This window comes from Chenopodium quinoa, unplaced genomic scaffold (assembly GCF_001683475.1).
Source record: "Chenopodium quinoa cultivar QQ74 unplaced genomic scaffold, ASM168347v1, whole genome shotgun sequence".
NCBI lineage: Eukaryota > Viridiplantae > Streptophyta > Magnoliopsida > Caryophyllales > Amaranthaceae > Chenopodium > Chenopodium quinoa.
The window spans coordinates 98,880-120,897 of record NW_018742312.1 but is presented as its reverse complement, the minus strand read 5'-3'; the positions used below and the strand labels follow the sequence as shown (position 1 = coordinate 120,897).

The following is a 22,018-nucleotide window of genomic DNA, read 5'->3' as shown; positions in this document are numbered from 1 at the left end:
AGTTCTCTAAGGGTGGTTGGGGTTTTGGCTGGGTGGTTTTGTCATTTTTTAAATTTTGTTTTTTTTTCTTTTTAAAATTTTTAAACCAATAAATATGCGAAACGTGTCACTTTAACAAAAAATAAATAAAAAAAAACCCATTCAACCGGTAACCGGTTTTTGGGATTGAAGAAAATCAACAACCCCCAAAGTTCGGACTATTCTACAATAATCGAAAGTGGGGATTATTGAAACAAAATTTGTAAAAGTTGGGATTATTATTTCTAATTTTTTCTTTTTTTTAAAAGAATTGATTTTTAATTACAAAAATACCTTTTTTTTAAAAAAAAAATAAATAAATAAAATTCTTTCTCCTACCCTCCCCTAATAGTCAGCCACCGCCCACAAGTCTACAACACCCTCAAAGCCTATCCCCCTTTGAACCTTCCAACCCCTAACCACCTCTACAGCCCCTCCCGTTCCTCCCATCCACCGCTCAACCATCCGCAACTCCAAAACCCCACCTTGTAACCACCCTAAAACCCACTCCACACCCACGAAACCATCCCGCATCCACCCCCAAAACTATAACCACGCCCTTAAAACCCCCTCACCCATTCCACACACCCCATATTTGCAGGTATCGCATAGGAGACAAAAGGAAAGATTCACCCTCTCCTTCACAAGATTACTTTAGCCATCCAAGGAAGAAAAGAAGTTATGATCTTCTAAGCTTTTCCCTTAGTTCCTAATCCGTACTTTGATAACGATATTAACTGTAATAGCGCTTTAATGGAGTCTGTAGCTCGTGAAATGGTCATAGGGTCATAATAACTGGCTAAGTTATTTCTGTGTGTTTATTTGTAGCTGTTGTCTAAAAAAAAATACATAAACCCTCCTTGTAATTCACTGCCAAATTTATATTCCTATAAATTCCCTATACATCTTTAATTTGCTTCTGCTATGCACTCACCAACTCTAACAAGTGTTATTAGAGCCAAAGGTTGATTTGAGTGTTTACACATTAAAGATGTCTTCGGTCACGAAGTTCGAGATTGATAAATTTGACGGTAAGATTAATTTCAGCATCTGGAAAGTTCGGATGAAAGCCGTTATGACTAAAAACCTCACTAACAAGGTTCACCTTAAAAAAAGGCTTTATACTATTCGAATGGATGAAGTTAATTCCATTCAAACTTGATGAATTTAATTCAATTATAATTAATTTTGAAATTTAGATTTTAAAATCAAAGATGAGGATAAGGCCGTGTTATCTCTACCACCTTCGTATAAATACTTCATGGAAATTATGCTTTATGGCAATAATGATACTCTTTCTTTCGAGGATGTTAAATCTCACTTTCTCTCTGTAAACACAAATTTTGAGTCTGCAAGATAGTCAAAATAAAATGCAAAAAATATAATTTTTATTAATATAACAAATTTGAGTACAATCTCTAGTGTAATTCACTGATTCGATCTCCACGCTACGTCGTTAGATGACTTAATTTGTTGTAGTCGGAATTGGAATTGCTTGATAGAGGGCCGAAAAAGGCTTGATCTCAATCAAGGTTGGTCTTCTAGAATGGAACGGCACGTCCGATGCTTGTTGTTCTTCTTCTAGTTCTTGAGATTGGTTTTTTTTAGAGAAGTTTAGAGAGGGTTTTTAGTAGAGAGGTTTTCCTGTAGAGAGATTTTTCTCTGGATTTTTTTTATGTGTGTGAAATGAGGGAGGGGAGAGTTCTATTTATAGAGTTCTCCCAAGCTAGGGTTTTAAGGTGACCATTAAATGGGCCTTATATCCACTTCCACCTCCTTTCCTAAATAACCCATTTAAATTATAACCAAATCCAATTTATTGGACTTTATTAATAATTAAATGAGTCTAACTAAAACAAATAACATGGGCCAAAGTAACCCAGATTAATTATTTAGTCAATTTACCCGAGTCAACAATTTGAGTTTGACACGAACAATATGTAACGACACTTGATAAAATTTCTGTGCCTACAAATTGCCCCCTCAAGATTGGTTAGAAATTAGATAATTATGATAAGATATTAGATAATATTGGTCAGATATTAGATAATACGTATCAGAAATTAGATAATATTGGTAAGAATTAGATAATAAGTATCAGCAGAAATTAGATAATACATGTCAGAAATTAGATAATATTGGTCAGGTATTAGATAATAAGTATCAGATATTACATAATATTCGGAAGCAACACCACGCGATTAACTATATGCTACTTTGGATGATCCCAAAACATGTATGTAATCCAAAGATGTTTTTTGATAATTAATATAAGCCTATTATCACCCACTCAATTAGATTATTGTATTACAAGTGTTGAAGTGTAAGATGATTCTAATTTTACGATAATACATATCTAATCTGTTTAATTGTTTTGTTCTTTGATGGATGTGGAAACTGAAACATCTGCATTTAATTAGCTGGTGAGTACTTGGCGTTATGTTAGCAGGATATGATTTCACAATAATCAATCAATTGGCTGCGAAGAGGCTGGTATCAGCGGTGGCAGCGGTCGTCGAGGTTTGCGTTCAACAGAGTCCGCCATTGCAGAAGAAGAAAGAAGCTTCTACAATGAGGTAAGGATCCGAATGAGGATGAGAGAGAAAATGTGAAAAAAATGGTGATGAATGAAGGATTGTAAAAATGGAGGTGGTGTGTTTGAAGCTTATAAACTAGACTCCCGTGAGTCCGTTCTACGCAAAACAAGTAATGTCGGTCAACTCAAGGAAAAGAAGCTAGATAGTTATAGTATTAAAGGATCAAGAATAATATCTTGAAGGTTTTTGCCGACTTTATCTACATGTACCACTTTAAATATAAGGGAGTTTGGCATATACAAAAACAACAAGAAGCCAAATACACAAAAAGCCACACACAAATGCATAAACCCTCCTTGTAATTTTCCGCCAAACTAATATACCTACAAATTCCCTATACATTTTTAATTTGCTTTCGTTGTTCAGTCACCAACCCTAACATTTACAAAAATTAAAAAAATTTATTTAAGGTTCATCATTCTCTTATACGCAGTATAATCTTTTGTCAATAAAGTTTTTCTTTTAATTTGACACCAAAAACATTGGTAATCCATGTAGTCATTGACACATGTTAGATAAACTATTTTACTAAATTCTTATAACATCTCCCCAAATTAGTGTAATTTTTTTAAAAAAATATTTTTGTGAATAAAAACAATGTAATCATTAAAGGATTAAACATGGAGGATTAACCAAACTGCAAAACAAGATGAACCTTATTTCTTCTTAAGATCACCCTGTACCAAAGATGCCCTTCTCTCCAAATACCTTAAGAGTAGGAAATGATCCACTCCTGGAGATTAGTGCACCCTGGATGGCTGGATCAAATCTTAAGATGAGGACGACTATTGCATAAGGACTCGCATAATGTTCAGCTGTATGAGTCACAATGATTCCATAGCTACAACAACATAGCTCACTATGAAGGATAGCTAAGCTAAACAATGTCTTTAAAAAGTAGGTCAATGAATTGAAGACCTGTGTCAATATCTAGTAGCAAGTGCTATGGCTATGCTGCATAAGAATTTTTTATGTAACCGATCCACCAGCATATGCTGACGAAGAACATAGAAGAAGATGTAATTATCATTTGACATACCTTAAGTAATAAAGATAAAACTTACAAATTTGCGCAATACATGCACCTTGTTCATTGTCATCAAACAAATTTTCAGTAGTAAGTACCATTGCCCAACTCTCATTGATATTGATCGATTCTGTACAGCAAGTAAAACAGCCCAACCTCAATGATCAATATCGCTCACTGTACATCTGCCGACCAACCCACCATAACTTTTCCTCATTCTAGACACGCCATAAACATATTTACAAGCTAAACGTTATTGTAGAAACTCCACTACTTCTAGAGGAAAGAAAAAGGATGGAAGGAATAAGTGCTCTATTATAGATACATGTTGAACTGTGGACTGACGGATGCAGCCATTATCCATGTACAGTAACCAAGAAGCTGACTCCAGTAGGCTTCACTTTCACTAGCCCGGGTCACGAGGACGAGCAGCCCAAAGTGAACTGAGTGCACGGAGACGACTAAAGTACTCCCCTAATCCTGCTAATCCTCTGGCTGCTTGACGGGGATCAAGGATCCGGTACATTAGTTGTAGGGTTTGCTCACGCAGATGGTCAGCCTGTTTAACAAGAAAATTTTGAGAAATTGGATTGACAAGACAAATTATGACAGGCATACAAAACAATATATAGACTAAAATTGAATTGAGTTCTCTCATCCCGTTCCATCTGCTACCTACTTCTAATGACAAGTTTTCTTTACCAATCTAAGTATCTTCCCCCAACAGCAAAGTTATTATACTTTACAGGTTGCAGCATTAGCTATGAGCACACTTGAGGTCATTGGTTGACATGTAATAAATGACAGTTACTCAACCGCCTTTAGGCAGACCAAAGTAGTTCGTCCATGTTTTAAAATACTCCAAACTGGCTTCTACTTACCGATCTATGTTACCTGGGATTCTTTGTTCCACCCCAACTACTTGTGTTGGATCATCAACACCCTGACATGGAATAGATACTTGGCACTTCATTTTTAGACCACGGAAATTTTCATGAAATAGTCGTGTCTGACATTTAGACACATACCACTGTTTGACATGCCTCTCATCAAATAGATTTTTTTTTTTTTTTCTTTTACAACTTTCATCAAGAAAACCTACTATAAACCAAGTATATATGGAAAAATGGAAAGCAACTGCAACACTCTAGTTTTCCCCTGTTTCCCAAACGAAGGTCCAAACTATCAAGTATTGTAGCTATTATAGTGAAGTGAGCAATCAGAATGTCAAAGCAAATAAAAGATGAGATAAATAACACCACATGACAAGCAACTACATATTAAGATTTCATTGAATAATTAAGATGATGTCAAGAATGGGAGATGACGTGCATTAGTGAATTACCTGGTTCACAAAGCCTTCTATAGCTTCTAACTTCTCCAATGCGGAGGTCATCTGATAGCCGTACACTTCTACAGCCATCGGATCGGTGAACATGATGTCATTTAGAGTGTGCTGGAGTTTATCCATCCCTCTTGACAGGGCCTCCTCAGCTTGTCGGGATGCATATTGTAGTTTACTAATTTCTTCCATTTGTTGATTGCTCAAGGGCTGAAGTTGTGGCAAAAGAATCTGCAATAAACCATACATTGAAATCTTATAAACAACTTTAAGGACTTTGGTACCAAAACGGATTCAAATGAAGCAACTACATCAATTTGACACGCATCCAAAGAAAAACAAATAAGTACTCATCCTGTCTCAAACTTTATCTACTTAAAATTCTTACTCCATCCCATTTAATTACACTCTTACCTTAATAGGAAAAAAATTCTCTCTTTCTAATAATCTCTCTATCCACTTTCAATATATTAGTTCGCATCTTGCATACAAATAGGAGTGCCAAAGCATAAGTGCAAGATAAAATTGAGACTGAGGGAGTATGTTTTATGAGTTAACAACATCAACTCAACTCAAATTGCTCAAGTGCAAGAAAACAAGGCAATGAGTTATGTTGGCACTTCATGTAATAGCAAGATGATTACAAATTATGGGACCAAGTTATTATCAGATATCCGATGAAGAATGCTAAAAATGTGAAGTCACTTGTAGGAGCATCCAACTTTCTCTAGCAGGACATCAACGGAAATTTCTCTATAAAAACACTCATATTAGACAGAGGAAGATGACTCATAAGCTTAGAAAGTCACAGCCAGCAGGTATCAATGCAACAAAAAGAAACAACTAGCGTATATCCATATCCATCATTACAGGACGTTGGAATGTTAAGGATTAGACAAGAGGTTTTATCTTTATAATTTTATATACCCATAGAAAGAAGCATTCAAAGGATTTCAAACCTATACATACTTTATCTACCCTTCAAATTAGTGTTCTTTTTGGTTTCAGCTTATATTTATATCTCCCCCAGCTCCACAGATGCATAACCTGCTATGGTATTAAAAGCTAAGACAGAAATAAAACAAGGAATTACATTTAGGAGATCAGATGGCCGGAATCCTCCAATCCAGAGAAAGAACCGCTCAACTGATGTTCTCCACATGCCAGACAACAAGTAGAAAACATCAGCCTTTGCTGCATCTGCTTTGATTCGAAAGAGGCTGTAATAGTGATTCAAGCCACCTTCTACAAGGATTCGCAGCTCAACATCAGACACATCAGCTTGTAGAGCATTTTTAAGTTCACAATTCTGCCGATTTTGTTCTTCAACCCAGTGTCCATATTCCATTTCAAATGTGGATAATCCTGCAGATGATAAGCAGTCAATGACCAGCTACACAAATCAATATCAGCAGCTACTTACACTAAGTATCAATAGATCGGTAAATCAGAAATTGGCATAACATCATATAAATGGTGGTACAGCTTTAGTGAGTAAATGAGTAAATCACAGTATCAAATTATACTACAAAAATAAATGCAGAGAAGAACATCGAACAAATTAAAACATATAGTAAAATACTAAAATGTATAGCAAAGAGATGGCAATAACTATGGATAAAAATCTGAACTCGATGATAAACATGAAGGTGGAGTCAGATTATAAATTGATGACAATGAAACCATAGATGGAAAATATAGATGTCAATCAGTGAAGCCTGCAGCATGCAAACATATCATAAACTACGAAAAAAAAAAAAACACAAACCTGTGCTGATATGTCCTGCAAATCCAAGATTAGCATGTAATGCAGCCCCAACATACGAGTTCTGTAACAGTCAATTCACCAGTCCATTTATAAATCATATGAGCCTCACAATGTCACGAGTAATATCAGGTTTTGATGAAGATGAAAAAAAAAAACCTTACCTGTTGTTTAGTTTGCTGAATTTGTTGCTCTAACTGAGCAAGCTTAGAACGACAACTTTCTAAATCCTGAACATAAGCCTGTAAGAATGAAAGCATATTAGACTTACCCAGAAAATTCAATAGTGCATAGATTTATAAGCTATTTCCTCAATATGCAGACCTATGTACCTTTTTTCTCATACGGCTTTTCCTTGCAGCTTCACGATTTTGTGCCAAACGCCTTTGAACCTGCAACCACGTTTTTATCATCAGAATTTACAGCCCTGAACATTACGAGATTTTTAAACGAAGCAAGTGTACCTCAAACCAGAGATATGTTCTCGGATATAAGAAAAACAAAGTTAGACAAGCAGGCTAAAATGGGAGTTGGATTGGATACACTTTACTAAACCTCTTTGATGCTCAATGATAATGTTAAAATACATTAGATGGCATGCTATAACAATGCTACATCAGTTGTTTATAACGATTTAGAATCAGTTTCTACCATCTTAAGTTCTTAACCCCTTCCCTCATTTTTTGTTTCTCTCCTGACTATAACAATCAAGACTAATGTGACTACAATCACTACATAACCAGTCTCATGAGAAATTCAGAACTAGAGGAGATGAAAAGGAAACAAACTAACTACTACAATTTAGGCTAATCTTAAACTTCACCATGAACATTTAGGCTTCACAACTTAAAATTGAGGACCTCTCACATACATGACACAAGAAACGGAAATCAAATTATAATACCTTCTCAGAAAGTCTTGCTGCATCTTCAACACTTAAGGACGGTTCCATCATCTCAGGAGAAACATACTCATATTCACACTGAGCACAGAGAAAAAAAAAAAAAAAAAAAAAAGAAAAAAAAAAGCCCTTTAGAATAGCTTGAAACAAGAATGCTTGGATTTGGCAACAGAAATAATCATTGACTTTCACCTTATTCTCATGTCCAGATTCCGCCTGTGTGCTTGAAGATGTACCTGCACCGGAAGTCATCAAGGCTTTTGAGGTATCCCTCCACATGCTCATTGCTTTAGGTAATTCATATATTCCCATAGTTGCAGAGTTGGTAACTTGAATTGTGGTGGAGCTCATGATCTACAAAATAAGAAAGGAAACTTAAATAGCCAACACAAGAAAAAGCAAAACCCAAGAAAACTAAGAAACTTGAATGACTCAACTCATAACTACAAGCAAAAACTGCAGAAAGGGTAAAAGGCTGACAAAACATCAAGCAACTTTGGAGATCAATTATTTAGTGTGACAGGCAGTCACAGACAATGAAGACAAGTCTAAAGACGCATCAGCTATGCACATGTAATTCATACTTTTTAAACTTAAGGGTTTAAAAAACCATAATTCCCTATGCAGTCAAAATTTGTAATCATATTGAGAATACAGTCTTGAGAAAAAATGTAACATTTTCCATCAATGACCTGTTTATGAAAGTAATTCTTGAGGTACTGTCCGCACTTGAAATTTCGCGTCCCTTTAATAAGTTCAGACAAAAAAAAAAAAAAAAAAAAAAAAAAAAAAAAAGAAGTTATCTCGACAATGACTTCCCTTTATCTGCCAACTAAAAGAAAAAAGGTTCTGCAATGTTCTAAGGTGAACTATGACATAGAAAACATTTTATGAAGAGGCCATGATTATGAAAATTTCTTTTTTCCAACAATAATTGGGGAGTATACACAAATAGTCCAGTGCCTTACACAGAAGAAACCTCAAGACAACAAAGATTAAACATCCAAGCCTAATAAACAATTCTACTTGAATATCTATGTACATAAGCATCACTGAGGGATTCAGCGATTATTAATCTCTAATTGAAAAATCAAACCTCGATCTTAATACTTCCCATAGTTATAGCAAATTAGCAAGATTTGGACATATTTTTGACCAGCCATATTCAATTGCAAAACCATCAAGCCCCCTTCTTACACCACCAACACTCCTCAGCCCTCCCCTCTACAACAAATAAAAATCACAACTACTCCACAAGACTTGATATTCTGAGCTTTCATATTGGATGTTTTGAAGTTAACTGATCACTGTTACTACGATCAATCAATGCATAACACCACTAAAGGATTCTATTACTGACTACCATAAAAACAGAGAAACAGAGAAAGTGCTCCCAAGTTGATACCAACTCAGTCATACAACTAAACAAACAAGTCCGAGTGAGAACTGATCATTCGAATGCTAACATGTAGTGATGTAGATGTTGTGATTTTGTAGATATCTTACTTCCTAACAATAATTCAATACTTCCTGAGCATATAAAATGTAAAAATATATGATTAAACACTAACACCAACTTCCAAATGTTGCCTAACAGCAACCTAAGTTTCAGTAATAACACATACCAAATACAATTTCATACAATAAACAAACCCCCACAATCATAAACTTAATCAATCAATAAGCAAAGTAACCAAAATTTCTACAACACACACAAATATCTATTATAACAAACACAAAGTCCAAAGTAATAATCTTAACCACAAACAATGAACAATATTTAGCAAAAACAATCAAAATAACACAAAGAATTAAACAAGTGTAAGAGAAAAAAATCATCAAATACCTCAAATTCTCAGCAAGAAGCATAATCTATTCTGGGTTTTGCAAAGTAATTAAAAACAGATGAAAACCCCAGAATCTTAAGTGGGCAATCACAAGTACCCATTAATTTGATTGGAAAAAACAAAGCAAAAGATGAAGCACCAAGTTGATATTTATAAAACCCAAAAAGCAAAAACATTTCTTAATAGAATTTTCAATAATTTTCTTGGGTTTCCTTTTTGAGATAGCTTTATCTTTTTTGAAGTGGGTCGAATATGAATGAATAACAGTGGAACAAGGGTAAAAAGGAGACGAATTGGGGTAGCTAGACTAAGCAAAGGGCGTCATATTCTTGGAAAAGTTGGACATGCTGAGTTGATCGTCTCCCTTGTAATAGGATTGTTGTGTTGTTAGTGCAATTGTGGTAAAGAATCAATCAAAGATACTTGCTTTCGAGTACTGGATTACTTATTGCCTAAGAATTTGTCAAAAGATGAATCTCATTGAATTCCCATTTAGAAGGAAATAGAATCCGTCTCGTGTCGAAACACTTGTTAGGAAGGACTCGTGTTCAATCCCCTGCAATAATAATTGGAAGGAGACTAGAACCTAATTACCCAAAATGATCCTGAAACCGGGTTGAATACCAAAAAAAATAAATAAAAAATTGTCGCGTTAATTTATTGTGAGACGTTATATATTTTTCTAAAATTATAAATATTTATCTTGCTTGTGGAGTATTGTTATTTCGTTCTTGAATATATTCAAAGTTAAGTATATTTATTGTACTCGCTTTATTTATTTTACTGTTGGAAATTTTTTATGATAAAAAAACCAAAAAAAAAAATAAAAAAACATGAAGTCCTAACTTTGTGAGTGCACCTAAGGTGTATCCACCAACAACTAAGAATTTATAATTTTGTAACATTGTGTATATTTTCATTAACTTTTTATTTGTGATTATGTACAATATGTAATTAATTAATGTTCATTATCATATCCTTTTTCTATTTATTTTGTTTTGAAAGAGCATGTAAAATATGAAGTACAGAGTAATATAAGTGAATAAGTATTTAATTATTGTATTCGAGTGGGTACAACTTTAGACTAATTAGGTTTGTAATTTAAGATGTAATAAGGTCCTTAAATGATATAATATCAGTTGGCAAATAATGATTAACAAGAATTGGAACCTTTTTTTGTTAATAAGTTAATAATGATTTAACATAGTGTCCATGAACTTAATTATACACGGAAGTTAGAAATTACGGTAAATAATTTTAAGAATTGACGTACCTAATTACGGAGATAAACATAATTAGCTCTCCATCACTAAAACTTTTTCTTAGTTTATACCAAAGTCGAAACAATCTCATTTGTTTGTTTTGGTAGTAAAGACATAAATAGTTGGGAGAAAAAAAAAATGAGTTTTTATATTAAAGGGCTTTCATATTTTATAACCTAATATGGATTATCAATCTTGAATTATATGACTTAGTGGGTATTAGCTATAGATTGAAATAAATAAAGTTGTGGATTTTATGTTATGTCCAAATTTGATTTCAAATTAGTTAATTGTTAATATGATAATAATTGTATTATTAGTATCTTAATTATAGATCTATGCTCTACCTTTCCCATTAGATTAATCTAAAAAACACAACCAAAATCTATTTTTTTAAGACTGCAAGAACCCCAATAATGGTCAATAAACAGTACATTTTACTATTAAAAAACTAGATTGCATATTTCATATTAAAGCATGCATTATCATTATTGGCAACTTCCTGATCTGTGGGACATGTTTCACTTTTTAAGTGACTAAAACTTTAAGGTTGTGCGTCAACACCTCTATCACCATGTGCTTTTAGAAAGCAAAAGAAATTACAAAGAAATAAAGTCCTTTAATTTATCCAAACACTTGTTTTAAATCCCACTTTCAATTAATATACACACACTTGAGCAAACAAAAGATATTTTGTTGCACTTACTAACTATGATTGGGTTTTAGTGATTGTATGTTGTGAGGAAGTATATACCAATTTGGTCACTTCACTCCAAACGAACTCCTAAGTAAAACTTAATAATCAATCATTCATCGATACTCTGGGCTCGACCATGACTTCCATAGACACGGGGCGAAAATTTTAAATTAAGATTTACGCTTATCCTATGTTCAATGTGATACATTATCATTACGTACAAAATGTGATAGCAAAATGCAAGTCGCATACTAGCATAGACATTTAAAAATATTGATTATCTATTCCTATAATAATGTATGTGTTGGAATGTGAAAAATTACAAAGCAAAATTTTGTTGATCTTCAAGTTGCTCACTATGCTAAGGGTAGATACTAGATGTAACACTCCCGATTTACTAACCAATAATAAATAAGAATTAAAGGAAAAATAAACAATCTTTAAATAAAATAGCGGAAGCATACACCTAAATTGAAGGTATTACCGCTACACTCAACAACTTGTCAAGTGATAAGGTTTACAAAATCCCAATAATTACAACCCAATAAACTAAGTGAGCTATCTATACAACTTTATAATCGGACCACAACATTCAAGACAAAGTATGTGCATGGACGTTGCAATTTGTGGGCTTTGATTTTGCAAATCCAATGGAGTTTGGAGAATTAAATATTGACTGGAGATTGGAGAATGCTAATGAAAGAAAAATTTCAATGAAAAATCAAGTTTTTGGGGTTGGATCATGGAAGTCAGATCATCACCCACACAAAAAGAGATTCGTACGACAAGGGATTTTTTTTTTTTTTTTTGAGAGTTAAGAATAATTTTAGGGTTTAAAATAATTTATATACATTTTGAATTGTACAGTGCTATTTAAACAAGATAGGATTTTAAAACTTTATGAACTCTAAATAAAAATATGAGCTTAGAAAAGTTATATAATAAATAAAAATAAACTATATTTTTATAAAATATATTATATAAAATCATAAAATATTCGGGTATTACACTAGATACCGAGTACAATACCTTAAATTATATTGATGGGCCATAAAGATGGGCAATGGGCAGTGTCGTGCCGTCGCGGGCCGTGTCAAGCCGTGCCGCAGTGGTGGGCGTGTCATTCCGGCTCCGCGGCGGGCCGTTCCGTGCCAAAATTTGGCACACCCCAGCCCACGGCACGGCCCACATGCCTGGCGGGCCAATATTATTAAATGTAAATACAACACGCGTCGTGCCCTCGTGCCATGTGTCGTGCCGGCGTGCCGACCCACGGGCTGGCCACCATGCCTCATGTCGTGCCCGTGCCGATTCCGAAATTTGTGTTCACGGCCCACAGGTAGACCGTCGTGCCGGTGGCGGCACGAGCTCGGCACGGCCCATAATGGGCCATGAGCAATAGCCTTGAAAATCATACCCCATACATACATGACCCTAGCATACTCGAGTTGATTACATGATTGGTTGCATTGATTCAACTCCTCTAATTAAAAAATTATTACAATTTTACTCCGTTATTCTTTTAAAAAACTTAGTCCTATGTCCACCATTTAATCTATGTATTAATGTATACCATATACATAGTATTTAGATAGATCATTCATGATATTAGGATGTGCTTCATTCACCTTATTTTTACTATACTTATTTGAATTTATTAGACCTTATTAAAACTTATATTAATTGTAATTTGAATTTTGATAACACTTATCAAAACCTATTATTCATGAATTGAGAGTTTTAGGGATTATAATTTTAACCTGTCTCTGATACCATGTCAGGAATTGATTTTCCTTAGTTGTATTACTATATGAACAAGTATATATATACAACCTAACGAGATATTAAGGCCGATAACATTGGCCCATTAGCTATACAATATTAGGCTTAACATAAAGTGAAAATAAGGTGAATTATGCATGGATGATATTTTTTTTATATAGAGAAGCTATTGGGGGCGGACGTCCGCACGCAAATTTACATGTAACTGGCTTGACTTATATGTTTTACTTGTTGGCTTATATGTTTTATGTGTTGGCTGATATGTGTCATTTGTTGGCACATATGGTTTTTGTGTTGGCTAATATATTCCTTTTGTTGGTTGATTTTTTTTTTTTTTTGATAATTCTGATATCAGACATCATTTGACTTGTATGTTTCTTTAGCTGGCTGATATATTTATTTTGTTGGTTGATATTTATATTTTAATTGTTGGCTTATATGTTTTATTTTGTTGGCTTACCTGTTGCCTTTGTTTGCTGATTTCATCCTTTGGTTGGCTGATATGCTTCATTTGTTAGTTGATATGTTCCTTCTGTTGGCTGATAAGTACATTTGTTGGCTGATATATTCTTCTTGTTGGCAGATATCTATCTTTTGTAGGCTGATACTTTTTTTTATTAATGTTTTATATATTCCGGATGTTAACTGATATCAAACATTAATTGGCTAATATGTTCGTTTGAATGACTAATATGAATATTGTATCAGCCAAGAACCCAAAATGTATTAGCCAACAACCAAAAATGTATAATCCAACAACTCAAATGTATATCCCAACAACTCAAAATAAGCCCAAAACATTATTTTTATTTAATCCTCTCTCCTCTTTCCCCTCTCCTCTCTTTCTCTTTCACGTGAAAATGGGAACTGTAGACACCCATTTGTGTCTCCCCAAAACCAAACCCGGTGATGAGTACCTTTCACGTCGAATCATAATCGAATGAAACGAAAGTGTTGAAAGGTCTAGTGTTGCGGAAAGTTTTACTTTCTTTTCTTTTCTTTTCTCTTCTCTCTATTTTTGAAAACTTTATTTTAAGAAAACAGCCAATCCAGTTTAGTTTGTCCATGATATGGGTCCAATAGTGGTGTAGTTGGATGGGGCTTGCAAAGACCTTTCCAACGATATATTATAAGCCCAATTCCGATGAATATTGAGGAATTTATGGCCAATTTACTAAACTGGGTCCGGTTTGAGTTTTAAGTACGGCCCAATGATCTAGGGGAGGGCCTAATATGATTTATCATTCCTAATGTAATTAGGAATGGTTTTGGTCTTCTAGAACATTCTAGAAGGTCTTATCATTCTTAATTCAATTAGGATTCTTTAGAGTTTTAATTAGATCAAATAGCATTTTCGACTGAAATTATATTATTTTATCTTCCAGTACGGGAAATTTATCAGATTTTCGAAAACGCGTTGAATTCCAAATTGGCGTCCAAACCCAGGCCTTGGCGCCTGGAACCAGGATTGGCGCCAGACGCCATCCATTAGCCCTTGGCGCTAGCCACTGGTCCTGGTGCCAATGAGCCAGGGCTGGCGCTAAGTTGTTTTTGCGATCTTCAGACTCTATTTTGATAAATTATCTTTTTTGGCTGTTTTTCTCTATAAATATCGTATCAAAACTCCGTTTTAATTCACGAATTCATCAACTATCTTCATCAACAATCACCAACATTCACCAATCCTCCTTATTCTTAAGTCTTCATCATTCACCAATTATCATTCATCTAATTCTTCGCAATTCATTCATTCATCATCATTCATTCATCAATTCTCGATAACATTAATCTTTTAGCATTCTTTCTTTCTTGTTTTTTCATACAAAATTCCGCATTCACAAGATCTTGATACACCTAGCCATATTCGAAGTTGCCTTCGCCCTAGACGTGAAAGGTTTTAATTTCTGAGGGTTTGGTCCCGAATCTCTCTTTCAATTATTTAATTTAATTGTTTTGATTTATTATTTTCCTTGAAGTTACTAACGTGTGTATTTTGTAATTAGAAAGAGGTACAAGGCATCCAAGTAAGTACTTTATTGATTAATTGATTTTATGATGTAGACATCATGTTTATATTGTTATTATGATATTCCTAGTATCATGTTTAGGGTGTTTTTAATATTAAGCATGATTAAGAATATGATGCTTCTTATGTTCTTTCTAATATTTACGATTATGATTGATTGTTGGATTATTTATTATGTTGCTTGATATGCATATTATTGTATATTGTTATTGCTTGATCACCTTTTATTGCAGGTTAAAGGGAATTGGTATTTGCAATCACGCTTAATAAGATAATTAATAATCTTGTTAGGATAATTGTGATTATAATTCAAGTGATCGCCAATAATAGTTTGTTTGTGCATTAATATTCAACCAACATAGATTAAACAGGTTTAGGGTTAATCCTATTGATTGTATGTTAGTCAGAAGACGCACATGAATACGAGCAGAATAAAGTAGAGGCCTATTATTAGGGCAGGTTCAATCTCTTTTAGGTTGGATTTGTACCATCATCCCCGAACCCTATTTTGGTTCATGACCTTATGGAGTTGACGATCTCTTGGATCGTTAAGGGGTGTAACCTTCACCTCGTGAACGGTTTACAAGTTCCTTAAAAACTTGTTGGGGACTCTTTTGCTCTATCTTCTTCCCTTTTGGACGCCACTGTACTTTAGTGTATAATCACAGTGGGGTTCAAGCTAGTGGGATTTTAAAGGCTTGAAAATATTCCCTACAGTTTTTGGCGACTCCACTGGAGAGGATTTCTATTTTAATTCCTGAATTTGTTTCGGCAATGATTTAGAATGAGTGGATGAGACTCGAAAAGTTCTAAGTATTTCATGTGCGTAATTTTGATTAACATTATTGTCATATGCATAAAAAGGTTCTCATTGGAAAGACCATCCGTAACGAGTCAAAAACATAGGATTTTACACGTAGGAAATTTGAGAAATGTCTTTCACAACTAGGACTGAAATAACACCGCGCGAAACTGGATGATTTTATCGAGCACAGAAAGCTGCTGAGGCATGTGGGAAGTAGCGTCAGGGGCCAGAGCTTGGCGCCACACTTTTTGCCGTAGCGCCAGACGCCAGTATTGGCGCCAGGCGCTACAGTTAAAAGTTGGCGCCAGTCCCTGTTTGCTGGCGCCAATTTCCCCCAATACCGAGCCAGAAATATGCGTTCTAATTTCGACCGGTTTTTCGTATTGTTTGCTCGATCCTACTTCCTGATTGAATTTTTTCTCATATTTTCTGAAACCCATATGTGTTCTACATATGGACATAACCTTCTGGGAATTCATGCTCTATCTACCCGATTGAACGCTCCTGGCAACAAAGGGTACATCTGAGAGGTTGAATTCACCAAACCATGGAAGTGAGTTTTTTCTAAAAAAACTCGCGGTGTTCTATCCACACGCGTTAACCCTTCACGGTTAGGCTTCTACGCGGTGCATCTGGACAATTAACCATGGACCCTGTTTGACTAAACCATATCCCGAACTTTAGAGAACTAGAGCCATGGTTAGGTTGCAAACTCATTGCATCATATTGTGCTTACTTGTCTAATTGTGCATTATTTGTTGTGCATATATATCCTATGCTCCTCCTAACCGTTTGTTGATTTGTGTTGAGATTATAATTAATGACTTAAATAACTTTGCCTAATTAATTAATTTGAGTCAATAAAGTTTTTTCTTCTTTTAATCGGAATTGACCTAGTACGACTTTAGGCATACTCTAGTTGACTAATAATACCGAAAACAGTTCCAGACCGAGGCTCCAATATTGGTGCCAAAATCTGGGCTGTAGCGCCACTGTATGGTGTGTAGCGCCAGACATTTACTAAAAAGTCTGGCGCCAACCACCATATTGTGATGCCAGTCCTGTCGCTTGGCCGACAGTTCGGATTATTGGTCGAGTCATCACCTAGGGTCTAATTAACCAGTTTGCTAATCAATTCGGTCAATTTCCGCTGTCAATAACACCGTGTCGAGTCATTAATCGAGTCTTGGTCACATAGTCTAGCCACATGGTCATGACACGAGTCTTAACATGTCACCTACAACCACTAGTCTTAGCACACACTTTGAGTACACATCACCATGGCCATGTCTTAGGTTCATGCATGAGTCGGTCTTTTCCGTCATTTGAGTTGGGGTACATTCTACTCCTAATCCTTCATATCCCTCCATCTAAATCCTCTTCACCTTCTATTCCAATTTTTCTTCACTTCCTCCATCCATTGCATGTTGAATAAAGTTTGAGTCAAATAATTAACAATAAGTATCCCCAAACTCCTTTTCCACAGTACTTGGTCGAGGAGAGAAGGGCGATTAATCAAGGACGACTTCTTTATTCAAGTCTCGCTTTTTGATAAACCGATTCGTCAAAATAGGAAGGCTAAGAAGATAATGGCAACTCAAGAAGAAGTCAATGAGCTTAGGAACCAATTGGTTACCATGACTGAAACACTGAAGCTACTCACCCTCAAGGTTGATGATCCCGTGAAGCTACAACAGATGGACCTCATGCAAGAGAGCCTAAGCAAGTTGTCTAGCGATTACAAGTTTCAAGAGCTTACATCACAAGGGGTCTCGCTGGACAAGGAACTTCTTCCGCATAAGTTCAACGCCAATGACATCCCAAAATTCAAGGCAACAGATAACCCTTACTTCCATCTAAGAGATTTTGAAACTATAATGACCATTAAGGGTATCGATAAGAAGGTTTTTCCCTCTCTGTTCTCACTATCTCTTGAAACCGTTTGCCAACAATGGTTCTTCTCCCTTGACAAGGAGAAAACCTCTACCTGGGAATCGATAGCAAACGCTTTCGTTGATAGGTACAAGTGCAATATCCAAGTTGAAACCGACCATAGACAACTTGAGATGCTAAGACAAAAAGAAAATGAAGGCTTTACTTCTTTCTTTAATAAGTGGAGGGAAACTTCCGCTAAGATGATTGAAGTCCCCACCGAAAAGGAATCTGTGAGGATGTTTATCAAGAATCTCCAAGAAAAGTATTCGAAGCACCTAAAATATCAACACAATTTGAATACTTTCAAGGACGTTTATGACATCGGAATTGAAATCGAAGATGACCTTGCAAAGCAAAAAGCTACTAACAATAGTAACCACGTTGGCTGGAAAGGAAAGAAGAACGACAATCCTTCTTCTTCCGAAAACGCCCACTCTAGTAACAATGTTAGTACCTTTGATCTCAGTGAAGTTTTAGCCATGGATAACCAAGGATCTAAGAAGCAACTAAGGAAAAACTTCACTCCCATTGGGATGATCTACGATACTGCCTTCGATCGACTCCATGCCAAAGGACTCATTACTCCCATTGGACCTATTCAAGATCCCACACCTGAAAAAAGATTGCCTAGTTGGAATCCAGACGAACACTGCAAGTACCATCAAGGTAGGGGTCATACTACTGAGAGCTGTTGGAAACTAAAGGAGGCTATCCAACATTTGATTGATAATAACAAGCTTCCCATGCCTCCAGTTAACAAGAAGACTGGGTGATGATGAAGCAAATGACACAAGACAAGAGGCGAGCTGCAACGACAAGATTTCGTGACCTCTTTTTCTATTTCTTCTTCATTTTTTCCTTTCCCCAATAAGTCTAGCATAGGCACCTTTTCTTTTCTTTTAGATTAATTTCATAGGATTTTTTCCTTTTTCCCTTTTTAATAAAATGAGCATTTATTTCCTTGAATATGATCATTTTATTACATTGCATTCAAAAAAAAAAAAATCCATGTCGAGCTAAGCACAAAGTATACCAATGATTTGAGGCACCCCTTGTAGCCACATCATATCTCCTTTCGCCTTTCAATTTACACATCCTTTCTTCATAAACCACTTTGAGCCTCGTCTAACGATAGACCCTTCCTTTTTCAACCTACATCTACCTAACCTCGGGATGGGATGGCGTGCAACTTATGCAATTCTAAAGAGAGCTTGAGCAAATTCAAAACAAAGCAATAGCAAAAAATAAGCAATAATAAAAAAAAACAAAACAAGTGTACAAAAGGGTAAGTGTTCCAATGTCTTTGATATGAAAATATCTTCGATAAGAACACGTCTCAGATTGCGTCTCTTATCGAGTGCTCGGTACCGTGCCTGAGAAACATGAATGCCAAGTGAGTGATAGACCGCATGATCGGGATTGCCTACACTTATTAAAATAAAAAAAAAATAAAAAAAAGTAGAAAACCTCAAGCATGAAAATACAAATATTCAAAAGCAAGGTTGCACACCTTGGGGGATTATCTAGGGTCTTGAGCCTTTATCCCCTTCTTCTTTAAACCTTTAGCCTAACCACGTTACAACCCTTAAAAGACCTTTTTGAGGTATACACAAACTTGTGTGAGATTTGGCTAAAGCTACGTTCGGCCTGATTCCTAACGGATACGTAGGTAACCTCACATCGAGGTGCGGCCGTAATAAACATGCATTCATATTCACATTCACACACTTACACCATGATCATATCAAGGGATCCCCTGTGCTCATCCCTATTCATTTAGAGCTAGACTTGGGGGCTTGATCCCTACATTATTAGCTTACCTAGCCTAAGAGTCACCACCATTTGACTCTTTTCAATATATCTTTCCACACAATTAGCTCTTGCGGCGTAGCTTTAGTGTCACTATCACACACTGCACAGATACATGACCAAATATATTTCCCTTAGGAACCCTTTGTCATGAAATCTTAACGCTGAAGCATGCTTCGTTAAAATCACTCATAATTGTCATTGCATCACGAAGCATGAAGTGCTTAGCCTCCGTGCCTAAGTTACCCAAATACTTTCATCATGGAGTCAACAGTTGAGATAGCCTAGGATGAATTAATTCTTACACCTTGAGAGATAGTATCGAATGATATTTGACTAAGCTCATTCAACAGGCATCTTCAAACTTTTGATTTTCTTTTTCACGTCTTTCTTTTTCGGGAGAAAGTCGGTACCCTCCACAAAATTGACGGAAAACTTTTGCTTTTTGCATTTTTGAGTCGCACAATCACATTACAATGCACACACGAGTCATGGACACATTGATTCATGTCGTGCCATATCACTTTGATTTGAGTCACACGTGTCTTTTCACTTTGAGTCGAGTCAACCTCGAGTCAGTCAATCATATCGAGTCAAGTTTATGCCTTGAGTCGTGTCAAGTCAATGAGTCAAGCAACGTTAAACCTTAGGTCAACCCTAAGATGATTAAAGAGATTGGAAAATTTCTATAGTCAAAATAAATACAGGTGCAGCAGAACAGGGAAGACCCTATCGCAGCGTTCGCGACGAACAGAGCAAGAAATAAAACGGAAAATTGAATTTAAAGGAGAATCCGTGCTGGCGCCAGTCCCTAGGCATTGGCGTCACTTTTTGTGCTTGGCGCTAGACGCCAATTCCAGCGCCTGGCGCTAATGCCATATGTTTGGCGCTGATTGATTTTCAGCGACGCCAAAGCAGCCAGCCACCTGTTGGGGTTGTGCTAGCCTTCTGCAATATATTTTTGGGTTCCTTGGTACGCCAGTTAGCCCCTATAAGCAATATTGACATGATTGAGTAGTCGATTTGATTACAACAGCAAATAAGTGATCGACCTGATGAAAGATCGTCTCACTTAGCTTAAGGCGCCTAAGAATTGGCTCATTAACAAAAAGCACCGATATACTGGTTCATTCGCAAAAGGACACCGACGTATAGGTTCAAAGCAACGAGAGCGCCGACGTACAGGCATAACGGAAGCAAAGTTTGAGCGAGCTTTAAAGATCGACAAGTGTTGGTCTTCGGTAATTTTCTTTGGAATATTATCGCAACAACTGAGGATGACTTCAAGTAAAGTTATTTTCAACAGCATTCACTAAGATTGTGGAGGTTGTCACCCAAGATTTAAGAAGATAGCACGAGATGGGCGGTCTTCGACGGCATTCGCTAAGATTGTGGAGGTTGTCACCCGAGATTTGAGAAGATAGCACGAAATGGGCAGCCTTCGACGAATTTTGCTATGATTGGAAAGGTTGTCACTATCATTTTAGAAAAGGCTCAAGATGTAGCAACATTGATCGACGGCGTTCCCTAGATCGCGGAAGATCGTCAAAACAAACAGCAAGACGGCGTTCCCTAGATTGTGGAGGGTTGTCACAAAAAAAACTGAGGATTGTTTCAAGAGAAAAAATCTTTGATGGTATTCCCTTGGACGTGGAATATTATCACGGCGGAGAGGATCGTTTCAGGCGAAGCAATTTTCTAATTTGGAAGCAGTTACAAGGCGTAGCGGTTTTCAAGCGGGATGGCATTCTCTAGCTTGCAGGAGGTCATCAAAGCAATCGGTTACTTTCAGAGACGTGTGCTCGACGGTGCAAGATACGCGTTTCTTAACTCTTTTATCTGTTTAACTAATGCTAGTTTTGCAGGTATCGGCGTTATAAGATTGATTTAGGATCGCAGAACGTTCTGAATCATTCTCCGTCCCTATCGATACTTTGACTTTTGTTTTCAAAACTTGCGTTTCTCCAAACTCAGTCAAAGTGGGGGCTTCTGTAGACACCCATTTGTGTCTCCCCAAAACCAAACCCGGTGATGAGTACCTTTCACGTCGAACCATAATCGAATGAAACGAAAGTGTGGAAAGGTCTAGTGTTGCGGAAAGTTTTACTTTCTTTTCTTTTCTTTCCTCTTCTCCCTGTTTTAGAAAACTTTATTTTAAGAAAACAGCCAATCCAGTTTGGTTGGTCCATGATATGGGTCCAATAG

General features: G+C 36.0%; 1 protein-coding gene across 1 annotated transcript; it reads right to left on the bottom strand.

Annotated features, from left to right (window-relative positions):
- Positions 1-3,623: 3,623 nt before the first annotated feature.
- On the bottom strand, positions 3,624-9,928 carry LOC110688854 (transcription factor TGA7-like). Its single transcript, XM_021865615.1, has 9 exons — positions 9,497-9,928; positions 7,843-8,004; positions 7,654-7,731; positions 7,082-7,141; positions 6,914-6,991; positions 6,753-6,813; positions 6,078-6,349; positions 4,988-5,215; positions 3,624-4,201 (listed from the first exon to the last, which is right to left on the bottom strand). The coding sequence occupies exons 2-9, from the start codon at positions 7,999-8,001 to the stop codon at positions 4,049-4,051; spliced, it is 1,089 nt and encodes a 362-aa protein (XP_021721307.1). The 5' UTR covers positions 8,002-8,004; positions 9,497-9,928; the 3' UTR covers positions 3,624-4,048.
- Between the last annotated feature and the right edge of the window lie 12,090 nt (positions 9,929-22,018).

Bases quoted from the DNA above. Each gene is read 5' to 3' on its own strand.
- LOC110688854 (XM_021865615.1), bottom strand. From the start codon at position 8,001: ATGAGCTCCACCACAATTCAAGTTACCAACTCTGCAACTATGGGAATA. The intron at 6,814-6,913 runs GTAAGGTTTTTT...TGACTGTTACAG, and splicing joins TTCAGCAAACTAAACAACAG to AACTCGTATGTTGGGGCTGC. The intron at 6,350-6,752 runs GTTTGTGTTTTT...TATCATCTGCAG, and splicing joins TGCAGGACATATCAGCACAG to GATTATCCACATTTGAAATG.